Raw genomic sequence first — 16,473 nt, forward strand, 5'->3', positions numbered from 1 at the left:
ACAAATGTGATTTAACAAACTGTTTTTTAATATCTGTCATCTTGTGTTCAGATGCCTGTGATCTCACACTGGATCCAAACACAGCAAACACTCAGCTCATTCTGTCTGAAGAGAACAGAAAGATCACATACATGAAAGAGCGCCAGCCGTATCCTGATCATCCAGAGAGATTTGCTGATATTCCTCAGGTTCTGTGTCGAGAGAGTCTGACTGGACGCTGTTACTGGGAGGTTAAATGGGGCCTTGGGGATGATGAACGGGGCTCCTGGGCTCGTATAGCAGTGGCCTATAAAGGGATCAGCAGGATTGGAGGGACTGTCTGTAAGTTTGGATACAATGACAAATCCTGGTGTCTTTTCTGCAATAGTAAAGGATTCACTGTCTGGCAAAATAATGAGAGCAGTAACATACCAGCCCCTTCACCACAATCTAAAAGAGTGGGAGTGTATCTGGATGTGTCGGCCGGCACTCTGTCCTTCTACAGCGTCTCTGACACACACACACTCACACACTTACACACATTCAACAACACCACATTCACTGAACCCCTCTATGCTGGATTTAAGGTTTTTGAGTCTGAACTGTGTCTGTGTCAGATTTAACAACAGAGACACCATTGACAACGCTTCTACCTCCCTTATAATCTTGGAAAATGGCTATAAGTGGAGAAGTTTGATGAACCTTCTGAAAATCACTATATACAGTATATAATGTAAATATACTATTTAACTACAAATTTAGCAAATGTTACATTGAGAAAAACATGCTGTAAAACATGAATGTGTAAAAGCACTAAACCGTCAATCAAATGAAAACAAATGTTACGTCTTTATTGAGATGCGCTGAAAAAACTGAACTTTCATCATCAAGTAAGATTTCTTCAAGAGTGAGTGTTGCACATTTTTCCTATTTACAATAATTTTAGAATTTAGACTTTTGTTGATAGTGCATCTCTTTTTACTATTGTTTTTTTTTTTTGTTTTTTTTTATTGAAATGTGGCACCGTATACACTGTTGGTCTATTCTCAATAAAAAAGTAATAAATCTCACTATATTTACTGTAAATTGCTCTGTAAGAAAGGCTTAAAGGGTGTGGAAATCGATTAGCGGTAACAAACACTGACTAGAACTGGAATTTTCTGTACATGACTAGCTTTCGTCTCTTGACTGTCAGAGAGGAGACAAACTACTTTATAAGACACAAAAATACTGCAACACAGATGAGACGAACGTCTTGAAGTGTCTAGAACAGTCACAGACAAACTAAATATTCTCAGGTATTTCATGATCTGCTGCAGCTTCTTAGTGTTGATCTCAAGTTATGAAATCAGAAAAGTTCATAAAAGCATAACAGGAGGGCGGTGGAAGCCTATTATCATGAGAACTGGTTTGTGGAATGCGAATGTAAAAGCAATAAACCGGTTCCTCTAGATGCCGTTTGTTTACTGTAAAGATCCGACCTGTTTTTTACCTGAAATTTTCTTAGAAGAAAGTTGAGTGTTTACCTATTGAAATAATGAGTCTGAAACCATGCAGTCTTGTTTGTACTGTAAGTTTAATAATTGATTTAATAGCTGTAATTAGAATTCAGGTTTATTCATTTGTTTATCATATGCATAACTAACTGACAACACTATGAATGTTAACGTTAGAGAAAAGAGGTCATAACACTGTTATGGACACATAAACAGAAGCATCTTAACTTGATTGTGATTAGACGATCTGATGATCATTTAGCGCCACCTTCTGGACAGAGAACTATCAGACAAACACATGGATTTTAATAAGAGATTACAAGAGCTGATTAATCACTAAGAAAATGAAAATTTGAAATTATACTTCACAAACTGTTGGAACATTTAACATTGTTTCTTTTAATATGTATATCTTTATAAAACATATATTTACATATTTTAAGCTCAGGGTAGCCAAACCTTTGCAGTACAACAATTTGAATGATGAATTATAAATTATACTAAAGATCTTATAGGCTACTTCAGACACTTTGTTTTACAGAAGTATGAACCCACATGAAAATACTGAGACTGGACCACAGACCATAAAGAGAGGAACAAAATCAGCACATGATTATGCTATCAGGTTTGAAACTGGAACAGAAAAACTGATGCGCAATGACTATTCTATCTTTGTGCTTGTGCACATGCCATTCATTTCTTTTTAATGACACTCCTTATGTCTGCTTTTTGATGAAACAGGAAGAACAGAACAATAAACTGTAACTGATAGTAAAACACACAGAAGTAGGCTATCTTTCAAACAGTTACAGACACGGACAATCCTATGATCAATATATTCCAAGGTAAGTTTCAAGGTAATTGTTTTCCAGCTATAGTTATATGGATATGATTCAGACAAGGTTTCATCATAAGTTAATTTTACTGAATTTTAAAAATGCTATTAATATCTTAATTAAACATCTTCATATCCTGTATTATAACATGAAGGTAATACAAAGACGAAGATGTTTCCAGTTGATCACATGTGATGCCATACTTCATTGTTTCACTGTAATGTTTATTGCAATGAGGTTTTTAAAAAGTTATTTGAGGACATTTAAAGTGATATTTCTGAGTTCTGAATTCTAATGATACTATGATAAATTCAGCGCTGTAGTGTGTTTGAGTAAATGGACATTTACTATGTTTTCCATTTTTCATTGTTGATCTGGTTTAGTCCAGATGTTGACTGAGAGTATAGAGATTTGGTCTATGTAAATACCTGTTACAGTTTATACAGGGATCAGTCCAGACCATCTGAAGACTTTGACTGTCCTCAGTGCAGAAAGAGATCCAGAACACGTCCTGCTGGTTCTGCTCACTGTTACACACAAGGAGACTTGCAGAAACCAGTAGATGACGAACTACAGAGAGTCAAAGACCAGCACAAAACCAGCATGAAGAACAAGTACGAGAGATTATTTGAGGGGACCAAACTACAGGTGAATGAAACCCTCCTGAACAGGATCTACACACAGCTCTATGTCATAGAGGGAGAGAGAGAAGGAGTGAATGAAGAACATGAGGTTTTAAAGATGGAGAAAACAGCCAGAACACAACACTCACAAGACACTCCAATCTACTGCAATGACATCTTTAAAGCCTCACCTGAACCAGGACGCGAGGAGAAAGACCAAATCAAGACTGTTCTCACTAAAGGACTGGGAACTGAGAAAAACTCCAGACTACGACTTTATCTTTGAGGTAAGAGAATATGGCAGAGCGAAAGATTATGAACAAATTAAACTTCAGACGTCTTATACTTTGTAGGTACTTTGTTAGTGAGATCAAATCATAAATCTACTGCAGGATCTAGAAAAAATCTAATTGTTATTAAACCAGAAAATGTTGCTATTGGTAATCAAAAACAATTTTTAAAGCTAGGTCTTCTAAACATTAGATCACTCACACCTAAGGCAGTTATTGTAAATGAAATAGTCACAGATAATAGCTTCGATGTACTTTGCCTTACTGAAACCTGGCTTAAACCAAATGATTATTTTGGTTTAAATGAGTCTACTCCAGCAGGATACTCCTATAAGCACGAGCCCCGTCTGAATGGTCGTGGCGGCGGTGTTGCAACAATCTATAGAGATTTTCTCAATGTTACTCAGAAAACGGGTTATAAGTTTATTTCATTTGAAATACTTGTACTAAATGTTACGCTCTTAGATGTTCGAAAAACATCCCTATTATCTCTAGCCTTGGCTACCGTATATAGACCGCCTGGGCCTTACGCTGATTTCCTAAAAGAGTTTGCAGATTTTCTCTCAGACCTATTAGTTAACTTCGATAAAGCATTAATTGTTGGAGACTTTAATATCCATGTAGATAATCAAAATGATGCGTTAGGGGCTGCGTTTACAGATTTATTAAACTCCTTTGGGGTCAAGCAAAACATTACCGGACCGACTCATCGATTTAATCATACACTCGATTTAATTATATCACATGGAACCGATCCAACCGATATAGATATCATTCCACAAAGTGACGATGTCACTGACCATTACATGGTAACTTGCATATTACGTACTCCTGTAATATATCATGCTGCGCCGCGTTATCGATTAGGCAGAACAATCCTTCCATCCACCATAGATAATTTTTCAAACAGCTTATCGGATCTGTCTCAGCTGCTCAGTGAACCCAAACAAACAGATGAACTTGAGGAATTAACTAGCACTATGAGCACCATTCTCTCTGGATCATTGGATATTGTTGCGCCCATTAGATTAAAAAAGGTCAGAGAGAAAAGTAAAGCACCATGGTACAACAATACTACGCGTGTTCTAAAGAGAGAAACCCGTAATTTAGAGCGTAAATGGAAACAAACCAACTTAGAGGTCTTTAGAATCGCATGGAAAGACAGTATGTCACGTTATAAAAAGGCCCTAAAAGCGGCCAGGGCTGAGCATCTACGCAAACTAATAGAAAACAACCATAACAATCCTAAGTTCTTATTTAACACCGTGGCGAGACTAACAAATAAACAGATGTCTCCTGAACAAAGTATTCCATTACAGTTTAGTAGTAATGATTTCATGAAGTTCTTCACTGAGAAAATAGAAAACATCAGAACCACAATTGTAAACGTTCAATCCTCAATCGCGCCTTATAATTCAGCCTCAATTATCACGCCGCAAGAACAATTACAGTGCTTCACAACTATAGAACAAAAAGAGTTAAATAAACTTTTTACTTCATCTAAAACAACAACATGTTTATTAGATCCCATACCAACTAAACTATTGAAAGAAGTGTTACCTGTAGTGGAAGAGCCTCTCCTCAATATTATTAACTCGTCTTTATCTTTAGGTTATGTTCCAAAAACATTTAAACTGGCAGTTATAAAACCTCTCATTAAGAAACCACAATTAGATCCGAATAATCTAGTAAATTATAGACCCATTTCAAATCTACCTTTTATGTCTAAAATACTAGAAAAAGTTGTGTCCGCTCAACTGGGCTCTTTCTTACAAGAAAATGACACCTATGAAAAGTTTCAGTCTGGATTCAGGCCGCATCATAGCACTGAAACTGCGCTCGTTAAAATCACAAATGATTTACTTTTAGCTTCTGACCAAGGCTGTATCTCAATATTAGTTTTACTTGATCTTAGTGCTGCGTTCGATACTATAGATCATACAATACTCTTAGATCGACTACAAAATTATACTGGTGTTCAAGGACAAGCATTAAGCTGGTTTAGATCGTATTTATCTGACCGCTACCATTTTGTTTATTTAAATGGAGAAAAATCTATCATAACTCCAGTAAACTATGGAGTGCCGCAGGGATCTGTGTTAGGCCCTCTATTATTCTCAATATATATGCTACCACTTGGAAATATTATAAGGAAACATGGAATTAGTTTCCATTGTTATGCTGATGACACTCAAATCTATATTTCATCACGGCCAGATGAAAACGCTAAATTATCCAAATTGACAGAGTGTGTTAAAGATATAAAAGATTGGATGACGCATAATTTTCTTTTATTAAATCCAGACAAGACAGAGGTACTACTTATCGGTTCAAAAAACCACCCACAAAACCTCTCACAATACAACTTTAACATAGTAGGATGTCCTGTTACTTCATCCTCTACAGTAAAAGACCTGGGTGTTATATTAGACTGCAACCTGTCTTTTGAAAATCATATTTCATATGTTACAAGAACAGCCTTTTTCCACCTTAGAAACATTGCTAAGCTACGTAATATGCTATCAGTTTCTGACGCAGAAAAGTTAGTTCATGCATTCATGACCTCGAGACTAGATTACTGTAATGCGTTATTAGCCGGTTGTCCTGCATCCTCAATAAACAAGCTACAGTTAGTCCAAAATGCCGCCGCTAGAGTTCTAACTAGATCAAGAAAATATGATCATATAACACCGATTTTATCATGCCTACATTGGTTACCTATAGTGTTGTTTTTGGCAGCCTGTTTTAATTTTAGTTTTAGTCTAGTCTTTGTGTCAGGCTGTCATTTTAGTTTTTATTAGTTTTAGTCACATTCATACTCTTTTTAGTCTAGTCTAGTTTTAGTCGACGAAAACTGATGACATTTTAGTCTAGTTTTAGTCAACGAAAACTGATGACATTTTAGTCTAGTTTTAGTCAAATGAAAATTGTATTTTAGTCTCTTTTTAGTAATGTGATTCTATTTAACCCAGTCAATATAGAATTTCAAACAAGGCTATCTTATTATAGGCTATTTAGTAGGCCTAGGCCTATATTTAGGGCTGTGACGGTGGCAGGTTTTTTTTTTTACCACCGCGGTAATGGACCAACTACCGGCGGTGGTTGGGGGGGTTATTTAAAAAAAAACTCGTTTTATATTTCCACACAAAGACGCGTGATATACACTCTGCGCTTTGAGAGGGATGTGGGACGCAGGAAAACACGAAGATATCGATCTCTATCGATCTCTTTATGATATCTTTGTTTTTTCTACTTGATGTAAATTGGTTTGAAGGGCGAATTTTATCCTCCACAAGGCCGAAATATTTAGGCTATGTTTGAGATTGCGCTGCCAGAGAAAGTGAAACTAAAAATCACCCGCGCGTGTGAAGCGCGCTTTACAACTAAACTTGACGCGCCCTATGTCTATATAACAAGCACAAACTGTGTTAAAAAGAATTTGACATGCAAGTACAAATGTAGGCCATCTGTCCTACAGCGTTTTTCTACGTTACCACAGTAAAGAATACGAATATAATAGGCCTAATTAAAAGCGAACCAAGAAACGTTATAATACCTTTAGAAAATGGGTGAGACGTGACGTGAGTGAAGATTTGGGAAAAGAAACAAGAGATTCCATGCAGGGATGAGTCACGATTTTTGGATATTCGATTAGTTTATTTAATTATAGGATATCGAATAGGTTTTGCGATTATTCTCTAAAATAAAATCTCCATGTTCTGGCGCTGATGCGGTGACGTGTTCATGTAACCAGAGACATGCAGCTGTCACAAAGAACCGGCAAAAGTAATGATTATGAATGTGTCAAATACATCAATGAGACATTTTAATAGAATAACTAATGGAGTAATATATTGTTAAATTCGCTGATAATCGGGTGACCAGATCGCAATCCAGAATTTAAAGCCGACAAAGCTATGGGTTCACGCACAAATCTCTCATTCGTCGTGACGTTAACATTTCGTCTCGTCTCGTTTTGGTCAACGAAAATGAAGAGACATTTTAGCATAGTTTTTATTTTTTTAAACCACATTTAGTCTCGTTTTTATTCGTCAACGATATTGCATTATACATGTATTTTAGTCATCGTCACATGACCATGCATTTACGTCTAGTCTCGTCTCGTTTTCGTCAGGTGATAACGGTTCGTTGACGACAATATTTCGTCATAATTTTCGTTGACGAAAGCAACACTAGTTACCTATAAAGTCCCGTATTAATTACAAGGTATTGCTACTGACTTATAAAGCCCTAAACGGCTTAGCTCCTGTCTATTTAACGGATCTTCTATCGCCCTATAATCCATCGCGCTCTTTAAGGTCACTAAATTCGAGGCTTTTGGTCATACCTAGGATATCTAGGTCCACCAAAGGAGGGAAAGCATTTTCACATTTAGCACCAAAACTCTGGAATAGTCTTCCGGATACTGTTCGTTGCTCAGACTCGCTCTCCCAGTTTAAAACTAGATTAAAGACGCATCTTTTCAGCCAGGCATTCATATAATACTTTTAATTCTACAGTTAAATCCGACCTCTAGTTCATAAACGCCAGAGGAGAACTGGCCCCCGACTGAGCCCGGGTTCTCCCAAGGTTTTTTTTTCTCCATTAGGTCACCTGATGGAGTTTTTCGGTTCCTTGCCACTGTTGCCTTTGGCTTGCTCAGTTGGGGATATTTGGGGATATTTAATTTAATTAATCAATCAACGATACTATTGATCAGCATTACCGAATGTAGACGTTCCACTAGAAACAAACATTGATGTATTGTTCTAATTTATTACTGTGAAGCTGCTTTGATACAACCTGTGTTGTGAAAAGCGCTATATAAATAAACTTGACTTGACTTGACTTGACCAGGGCCGGCTCTAGCCCTTTGGTTGCCCTAGGCGAGATTGAGTTTTTGCGCCCAACCCCCCACCCCCCGCTCTTTATAAGAAAATAAGAAATAAGAAAATTGATAAGTGTCAAGCCTTTATTTGTTATAATTTTGATGATTATGGCTTACAGCTTATGAAAACCCCAAATTCAAAATCACAGAAAATTAGAATTGATATGAATTGATATGTCATAAGCTGTAAGCCATAACAAAGTCTTGAAATATCTCAGTTTGCATGTAATGAGTCTATATAATATATTAGTTTCACCTTATAAGTTGAATAATTGAAATAAATGAACTTTTGCACGATATTCTAATTTTTCGAGTTTCACCTGTAGTCACTCCAACACTTCAACAAGCAAAATATTACTTAAATGATACACTCTAATAAATTGCACATACAAAAATGCTACAAAGAATGTTCATTGATGAACAAACAAAAATGCTCTAATAGTCACTCCAACACTTCAACAAGCAAATTATGACTTGAAGAATCAACTGTAAATTGTTTATACACAAATTCTACAAAGAATGTTCAAGGATATTTACCAAATTGGATTAATTTAAGCAAATTCTGACCATTAAACTGGTTTAACTATACCTTCTACAAACAAATGTGCTATTATGGATAATGTATGTACCACTACAAAATTAAAATATTTAAGTTCTTTTAGTTCTATCTCAAATAATAAAATATTAACAGTTGTTTCTGCCATTTCTATTCACCTTCAAAGTAACTATAGCTAGCAAACTATAGCTTAGTGACAGCAATGAAACGTCCAATATTAGGTGATGTAGGCTACAATACTAAGTAAATTTATTTCATTGGACACCTTAATGGCTGAGATGAGAAGACTTACTCTATACTGAGCTTTATTTTTTATCTTCTTCCTTTCTCCGTTTTCGTCCCTGTGCACCAGAGGTTTAGACCGCTTCATTTTCGATCAACGCGCCAGCAGCTGAACACTTCCCTAAAGTAACGCAACCCTCCCGCCCCCCGCCAATCCAGAAATGGTCGACAAAAATCATAAATTCAATCTAATAATCAGGTTGACAAGTAATTAGACGTGTGGTTGAGGGGGCGCCCTTTGCCCTTTGATCATGTTTAATAAACATGTTTTATTTCGCGTTTCGTTCTAATTTTATGATTAATATGGGAAGTAGATAGGGCAACACTAGAGTGCGTCCGCGCCCCCAACACATTTGTCGCCCTAGGCAACCGCCTAGTTCGCCTATAGCAATCGCCGGCCCTGGGTACTACAGCTGTGATTTACTATAAAAATAACGTTTTGTGGCATATTTATTAATTATTATTATTATTATTATTATTATTATTTATTTTTTGCAGTTTTATCAGGTGATATTCTCAGCACAGTCACTAAGGAGATTTAGTTACCAGAATTCCTTAAAGATAATTCTGGTCGTTTTATAATATATCAGAAGCAGCATTCTAACTATTTAAAATGTAAAAAAAAAAGAAAACCCTTTTTGAACACTTTTTGTCACGAACTAAACACACATTTTTCTAAACCTTTCTGAACTTTTCTTGACAGGTGACTGCGTGTTTATCTGCTGCAGGGCTTTAACGGGTTTCAGGAAACAATGAAAGCAGCAGACGCTTTGTGTGGGCGGGGCTTAATACACCCTCTTCAAACTGAAAGCGGAAGTGGAATCCTCGACAGACAACGTTTTCAAGATTTTGTTAACCAGAACCTAAACAAAAACATTGTGTAAGTATTTTTTTTTCTAAAGATAGACACTTAATACATTTATATCAAAATATAGACATAACATGACAAAATATTGTTATTTCCCGAATGTAAACTGCATACATATTTAATAAATCATTTTTAATAAAGTTCATTTTCTCTAGAAGAGAATTTCAATGTAATTTTGAAATTATATTGAAACACTTAATTATATTTTGTAGCACTCATTCATATTTTGGTACATTGATTTGGTTTTATATTGATCTCTCTCTCTCTCAATTTCAAATTTCATTTTAACTTTACATGGTAAATGGACTGCATTTATATAGCGCTTTCAAAGACCCAATGGCCACCAAAGCGCTTTACAATATTGCCTCACATTCACTCATTCATACACCGACGGCGGTGTCAGCCATGCAAGGCGATGCAGCTCATCGGGAGCAACTGGGGTTAGGTGTCTTGCGCAAGGACACCTCGACACTTGGTCAGGTGGAACCGGGGATCGAACCACCAACCTTCCGGTTTGTAGACAATCTACATGAACCACTGAGCCACTGCCGCCCCTGTTTACAACAGCTGCATATGAGACAATGTGAAGTTCAGTAGTACTAAGTAGGAAGTAACATACGAAAATAAACAGCATAAAATGTAAAATAAGGTATCAGTGCGGAGTAAAATAAGAGAGCAAATAAATGTAAACAAAATAAATAATTTAAGTAACAGACTTTTAATTGCACATGTAATTAAGAAAGATAAACTAAAGGTGAGTGTATAAGTTTAGTGATGGATAGACAGATTACCCACTGTTCTCACATTGTTGCAGACAGACACAGAGCTGCTAAAACACTGTGTTCTGCAAATAAGAAGAGAAGTCATTGACTCCAGTATGTCAGATGTCATATTCTGTTTAGTTTTGTAGAAAAAAATTGTGCACATTGTATAGTTTCTGCTAGAAAGTGAGGTTGATTCCATAGAGAACCTTGTGTTCATACAAAAATGTCATTTTCAATTTACAGATTTTTCCCCCAGTGTTTTAAAATCTTTTATTTATTTTGTTTCCTCAAACAGATCACTGATTCTGGAGAGGACGGAGAGAGACGCTGCCTCTAAAATGAGTCTCCATGAGGAGAGAGAGGATCAGACACAGACAGCAGCATCTGCAGTATCCAGCTGTGTGTCTTTGAAGAGCAATAACTCTATGAGGGAACCTCCTGTATTGAGTGATGGTACAGTGACCTCTGACCCCAAGTAAGATGGCACATAGCAAAGACAGTAACATAGAGATGCAATGAAAATGTAATTAATTGGCATTTTTAGAATATTTATGGTAGATTTGTATATGCAATGTAGATTTGTATTTAAAAATCATAGCTTCAAAAATATTAAGACAATATATGTACAGATATTAGATACAGATATATCACATACAGTAACTCATACACAGATTTCACTGTCAGAGTGACGGGGTGTTCACAAATAAACCATACAGATTAAAGGTTGAATTAAGAGATTAACATTTTATATTTGAGAACAAAATGCCAATGTTGCCAGGTTTGAATATCTGAAAGTGCATGATGCATTGAAAAATATTTTTGCAAAATATTTTCTTTACTGTTCTACCGAAGAAAATTACTTTGCACTTGAATGTTTTGAGTTTTTCATTGAAACATTTTTTTCTTTGTCTGTTTCTTAATTTCTCTGAAGAATTGAGAGAGATGGTCTGATCAGATCTGTTAACTCTTGTCAGACCCACATCACACAGCAAGAGGAGACTGGAGACCTACAGAAACCAGAAAATGATGAGCTACAGAGAGTCAAAGACCGGCACAAAACCAGCATGAAGACCAAGTATGAGAGATTTTTTGAGGGAAACAAATTACACACAGCTCTACATCATAGAGGGAGAGAGAGAAGGAGTGAATGAAGAACATGAGGTTTTACATATGGAGAAAACAGCCAGAACACAACACTCACAACAAGACACTCCAATCTACTGCAATGACATCTTTAAAGCCTCACCTGAACCAGGAAGTGAGGACAAAGGCCAAATCAAGACTGTTCTCACTAAAGGCATCGCTGGAATCGGAAAAACTGTCTCTGTGCAGAAGTTCATTCTGGACTGGGCCGAGGGAGAAGCCAATCAGGATGTAGATTTCATGTTCGTGCTTCCATTTCGAGAGCTGAACTTGATCCGAGATCATCAGTACAGTCTTCACAGACTTCTGCTGGACTTTCATCCTGAATTTCAAGATCTGGACTCAAAGATTTACAAGCAGTGTAAAGTTGTGTTTATCTTTGATGGTCTGGATGAAAGCAGAATGACACTGATGTTTTCAGATGCTCAGACAGTTTCTCATGTGACTGAGACTTCACCAGTGGGTGTGTTGATGTCAAACCTCATTGAAGGAGAGCTGCTTCCCTCTGCTCTCATCTGGATCACCTCCAGACCAGCAGCAGCCAATCAGATCCCCTCCAAATACATCAACCGTCTGACAGAGATTCAGGGATTCAATGAGCCTCAGAAGGAGGAATATTTCAGCAAGAGAATCAGTGATGAGCATCAAGCCAGCAGAATCATCTCACACATCAGAAGAGCAAGAAGCCTCCACATCATGTGCCACATACACGTCTTCTGCTGGATCTCCTCCACTGTGCTTCAAAAGCTCCTGAAAGAAGATCTGAGTGCAGAAATACCTCAAACTCTGACTGAAATGTACAGCCACTTCTTGCTGATTCAGATCAACATGAGGAATCAGAAGTATGAAGAGAAAGATCCAGAGAAACTTCTGCAGTCCAACAGAGAAGTTATTGTGAAACTTGCTGAAGTGGCTTTCAAACAGCTGATGAAGGGCAATGTGATGTTCTATGAGGAGGACCTAATTGAGAGCGGCATAGACATCACTGACGCCTCAGTGTATTCTGGGATTTGCACTGAGATCTTTAAGGAGGAATCTGTGATTCATCAGAGGAAAGTCTACAGCTTCATTCATCTGAGCGTTCAGGAGTTTCTTGCTACTTTCTATGTCTATTACCATTATGTAATGAAAAATGTTGACACATTGCAGTTTATCGATGTGGTGCATAATTTGCTTAAAGTTGCAGTAGATAAAGCCCTTGAGAGTGAGAATGGAAAGCTGGATCTATTCCTGCGGTTCCTGCTGGGCGTCTCACTGGAGTCAAATCAGAGACTCTTACAGGATCTACTGACACACACAGAGAACAACTCAGAGAGCATCAGGAGAACCACACAGTACATTAAAGAGAAAATCAAAGATGGACATGGTCTCTCCACTGAAAGATCCATCAATCTGTTCCTCTGTCTGTTGGAAGTGAAAGATCAGACTCTGTCCAGAGAGATTCAGGAGTTTGTGAAATCAGACAAACACTCAGAGGAGAAACTCTCTCCTGCTCACTGCTCAACAATCGCCTACATGCTTCAGATGTCAGAGGAGGCGCTGGATGAGCTGGACCTCAAGAAATACAACACATCAGATCAGGGTAGAAGAAGACTAATACCAGCTGTGATGAACTGCACAAAGGCTCTGTGAGTGTTACAATGAAGAAAATGTTTTAGCATAGCAGTATTATCATCTCTGTAAGAAATTATATTTTATGATGTTCACAAGAAATAAAATCATATTGAATTTTGAAATGTAATAATTTGAAAAGTAATGTTTTACTGTCTTTCAGTTTTGCTGGTTGTAATTTCACTGGCCAGTGCTGTGAAATTATATCATCAGCTCTACAATCCTCAAACTCTGTCCTGAGAGAGCTGGATCTGAGTAACAATGACCTGCAGGATTTAGGAGTGAAGCTGCTCTCTGATGGACTGAAGAGTCATAATTGTCAGCTGGAGATACTCAGGTTTGTGTACAAAGTGGGCAGTTCTGGTTAGATTACTTACAAGTTGTAGTCATTTACTGGTACCAAATTACATGACAAAAAGTTAGTAACTTAATAAATTACATTACACATTTAAGGTAATATAATCTGACTACTTGTTGATTACTTTTAGATTACTTTTGGCCTAACTTATTTATCACATTGATTTGAATATGATAATCTTTTATCATATATTGTTATAAAAATACAAAGAGAAAGAAAATAATTTCTGTTCTTTATCATCAACTACATGAAGTGCATTAAATATTAAATGTCATCATGGTTTCCCAGACTGGGGTTTGTGATGAAACTGCAGGGGTTTGTGAGTTTAATGAGAAGCTATTAATTAAATCATAAAAATGTAAAAAATAAAATAAATAATTTAAAAATATATATAAATATTTTATTTGTTTACCTGCATGTCATTTCCATTAACTGACATAAGAGAACTGTGAACCTATTTTTTTTGTGTGTGTGTGTGTGTGTGTGTGTGTGTGTGTGTATGTATGTGTTTCTATAGGTTGTTGGGCTGTATGGTGACAGAGGAAGGCTGTGGCTATGTGTCTTCAGCTCTGAGTTCAAACCCATCACACCTGAGAGAGCTGGATCTGAGCTACAATCACCCAGGAGATTCAGGAGTCAGGCTACTCAATGACAAACTAAAGGATCCAAACTGCTCACTGCAGATACTCAAGTATGTTTAGCTGTCTGATACATTTGTGTGTGTGTCTGTGTGTGCTTGCGTGCATACACACGCTTGTATATAGCAGGGATTGATTTTATTCTTTATTGTTAAGATAAACACTGCAATGTTGTCTTGTTAAACATACATTATCAATCATTTTTGACCCACAAAGGATTGACTAGGGCTGAGCACTATGCCCAAAATTGTATATTAATGAATGAATGAATTTTTTCACATCGTATTACTCTTGAGTTTAAAACAAAAGTTACTCAAACTCAAACTAAAAATTAGGTTGTGATTTTCTTTTTGTATGCAATGTAAAACACACTTTACAATACAATTTACACTGAAAAGCAATTGTGAAAGGTGCTAAATATGGACATGACAAAATAAAAATAAACATACTATATGCTAGCTATTAATAGTTTGGTTTTGTGGATATTGATACGTTTGTCATTAGATCAACATGAAAGTCTGTGATTTGTTTGTGTTAGTATTAATGAGGTTTTACTATTCCCCTGAAATTTTTTAATTTTTGGTGTGCATTTGTCTAGTTTGAATCATGGAGGACATTTCAGGATCTCACCAGGACTGCTAAAATGTAGGTCTACAAAAACCACATGTATCAACATAGATTAAAAACTGTCCATGATACAGTTCTAATCTCTCTTCTTGTTTTCAGATGCCTGTGATCTCACACTGGATCCAAACACAGCAAATGCTAAACTCATTCTTTCTGATGACAACAGAAAGGCAACTCTTGTGGAAGAGCCGCAGCCGTATCCGGATCATCCAGAGAGGTTTGAGAACTATGAACAGGTTCTATCTCGAGAGAGTCTGACTGGACGCTGTTACTGGGAGGCTGAATGGAGCGGCTGGGTGGATATAGCAGTGACATATAAAGGAATCAGCAGGAAAGGAAGAAGTGATGACTGTGATTATGGACTCAATAAAAAGTCCTGGAGTGTGAGCTGCATTAAAGGCAGGTTCACTGTCTGGTATGATAAAATCAGCATTGATATTCCTGTACCTTTATCAGGATCTACTAGAGTAGGAGTGTATGTTGACGTGTCAGCCGGCACTCTGTCCTTCTACAGTGTCTCTGACACACACACACTCACACACTTACACACATTCAACACCACATTCACTGAACCCCTCTATGCTGGCATTGGGGTTTTTTATTCTAACTGCTCAGTGTATCTCTGTCAGATTTAACCATCTACAGCAGGGAAATAGCAAATAATGTTTCTCACACACCAAGTGAAATATATGTCTCATATGAATGAAGACTATTTATTTTTTAGCTCTGTACTGACAAGTTATTTAGTTTGTGTTTAGAAGTTTGTTGCGGTGTTCATACACTTTTAATACACTGGTGACACTTTACAAGAAGCTCTCATTCATTAACATTAGTTCATGTATTACAGTTTATCTCACTCGATTTGACACATTTCTCCAAATGAATGTAGATGCTCTCAAAACAATTAACACAGCAAACTAAGCACTATTATGTTGGCAAAACATTTCAGTATTCACTGCATAATGAAGCACTGCATTTTATTCTAGTAATGCATTTATCAAAAATAAAAAGTAACATCAAAACTACACGTGTGTTATAAGTTGATTTGATGATAAATTCAGCTGTAGATACACAAATACATGAATGAAAATTTTCGTGTTCTTTAATCGTGTTCTTCAAAGTACTTCAAGTGTGTGTGTGTGTGTGTGTGTGTGTGTGTGTGTGTGTGTGTGTGTGTGTGTGTGTGTGTGTGTGTGTGTGTGTGTGAAAAAGGTTACCTAAATAAAAATTTTTGACTGAACCCTTCAATCTGAATGTGTCAATTTTGTGTAACAGTGGTTTGAGCAATTTCCCGGGAAACTGAACTTCATTACATATATATATATATATATATATTTTTTTTTTATTGTCAAGTTTTGACCTTTCTGGCGCCCGAACAATTTAAATTAAATTTACATTTATTAAATAATCAAATTTGATTTGGGGCAGCCACCGTTACATGTTTATTAATGCAATTAAAACTTAAACTTACAGTAGCTGTTCAGTGGAACGTCGCCTCGTGGTGCCATCATCCC

The 16,473-nt window shown here is 36.7% G+C and overlaps 1 protein-coding gene across 1 annotated transcript in view; it reads left to right on the plus strand.

Moving 5' to 3' along the window:
* Positions 1-15,594, plus strand: part of LOC308687982 (uncharacterized protein) — a gene marked incomplete at both ends in the record, with an annotated part of 163,079 nt that extends 147,485 nt beyond the window's left edge. The window contains 10 exons of the mRNA XM_081360799.1: positions 52-574; positions 2,749-3,163; positions 10,633-10,697; positions 10,878-11,057; positions 11,514-11,633; positions 11,677-13,353; positions 13,500-13,673; positions 14,212-14,385; positions 14,931-14,977; positions 15,059-15,594. Of these exons, the coding sequence (XP_081216925.1) occupies positions 52-574; positions 2,749-3,163; positions 10,633-10,697; positions 10,878-11,057; positions 11,514-11,633; positions 11,677-13,353; positions 13,500-13,673; positions 14,212-14,385; positions 14,931-14,977; positions 15,059-15,594 (3,911 nt within the window). The remainder of the gene's footprint in view (positions 1-51; positions 575-2,748; positions 3,164-10,632; positions 10,698-10,877; positions 11,058-11,513; positions 11,634-11,676; positions 13,354-13,499; positions 13,674-14,211; positions 14,386-14,930; positions 14,978-15,058) is intronic.
* Positions 15,595-16,473: the final 879 nt, after the last annotated feature.

This window comes from Scardinius erythrophthalmus (assembly GCF_964197995.2).
Source record: "Scardinius erythrophthalmus genome assembly, chromosome: 3".
NCBI classification, from domain to species: domain Eukaryota; kingdom Metazoa; phylum Chordata; class Actinopteri; order Cypriniformes; family Leuciscidae; genus Scardinius; species Scardinius erythrophthalmus.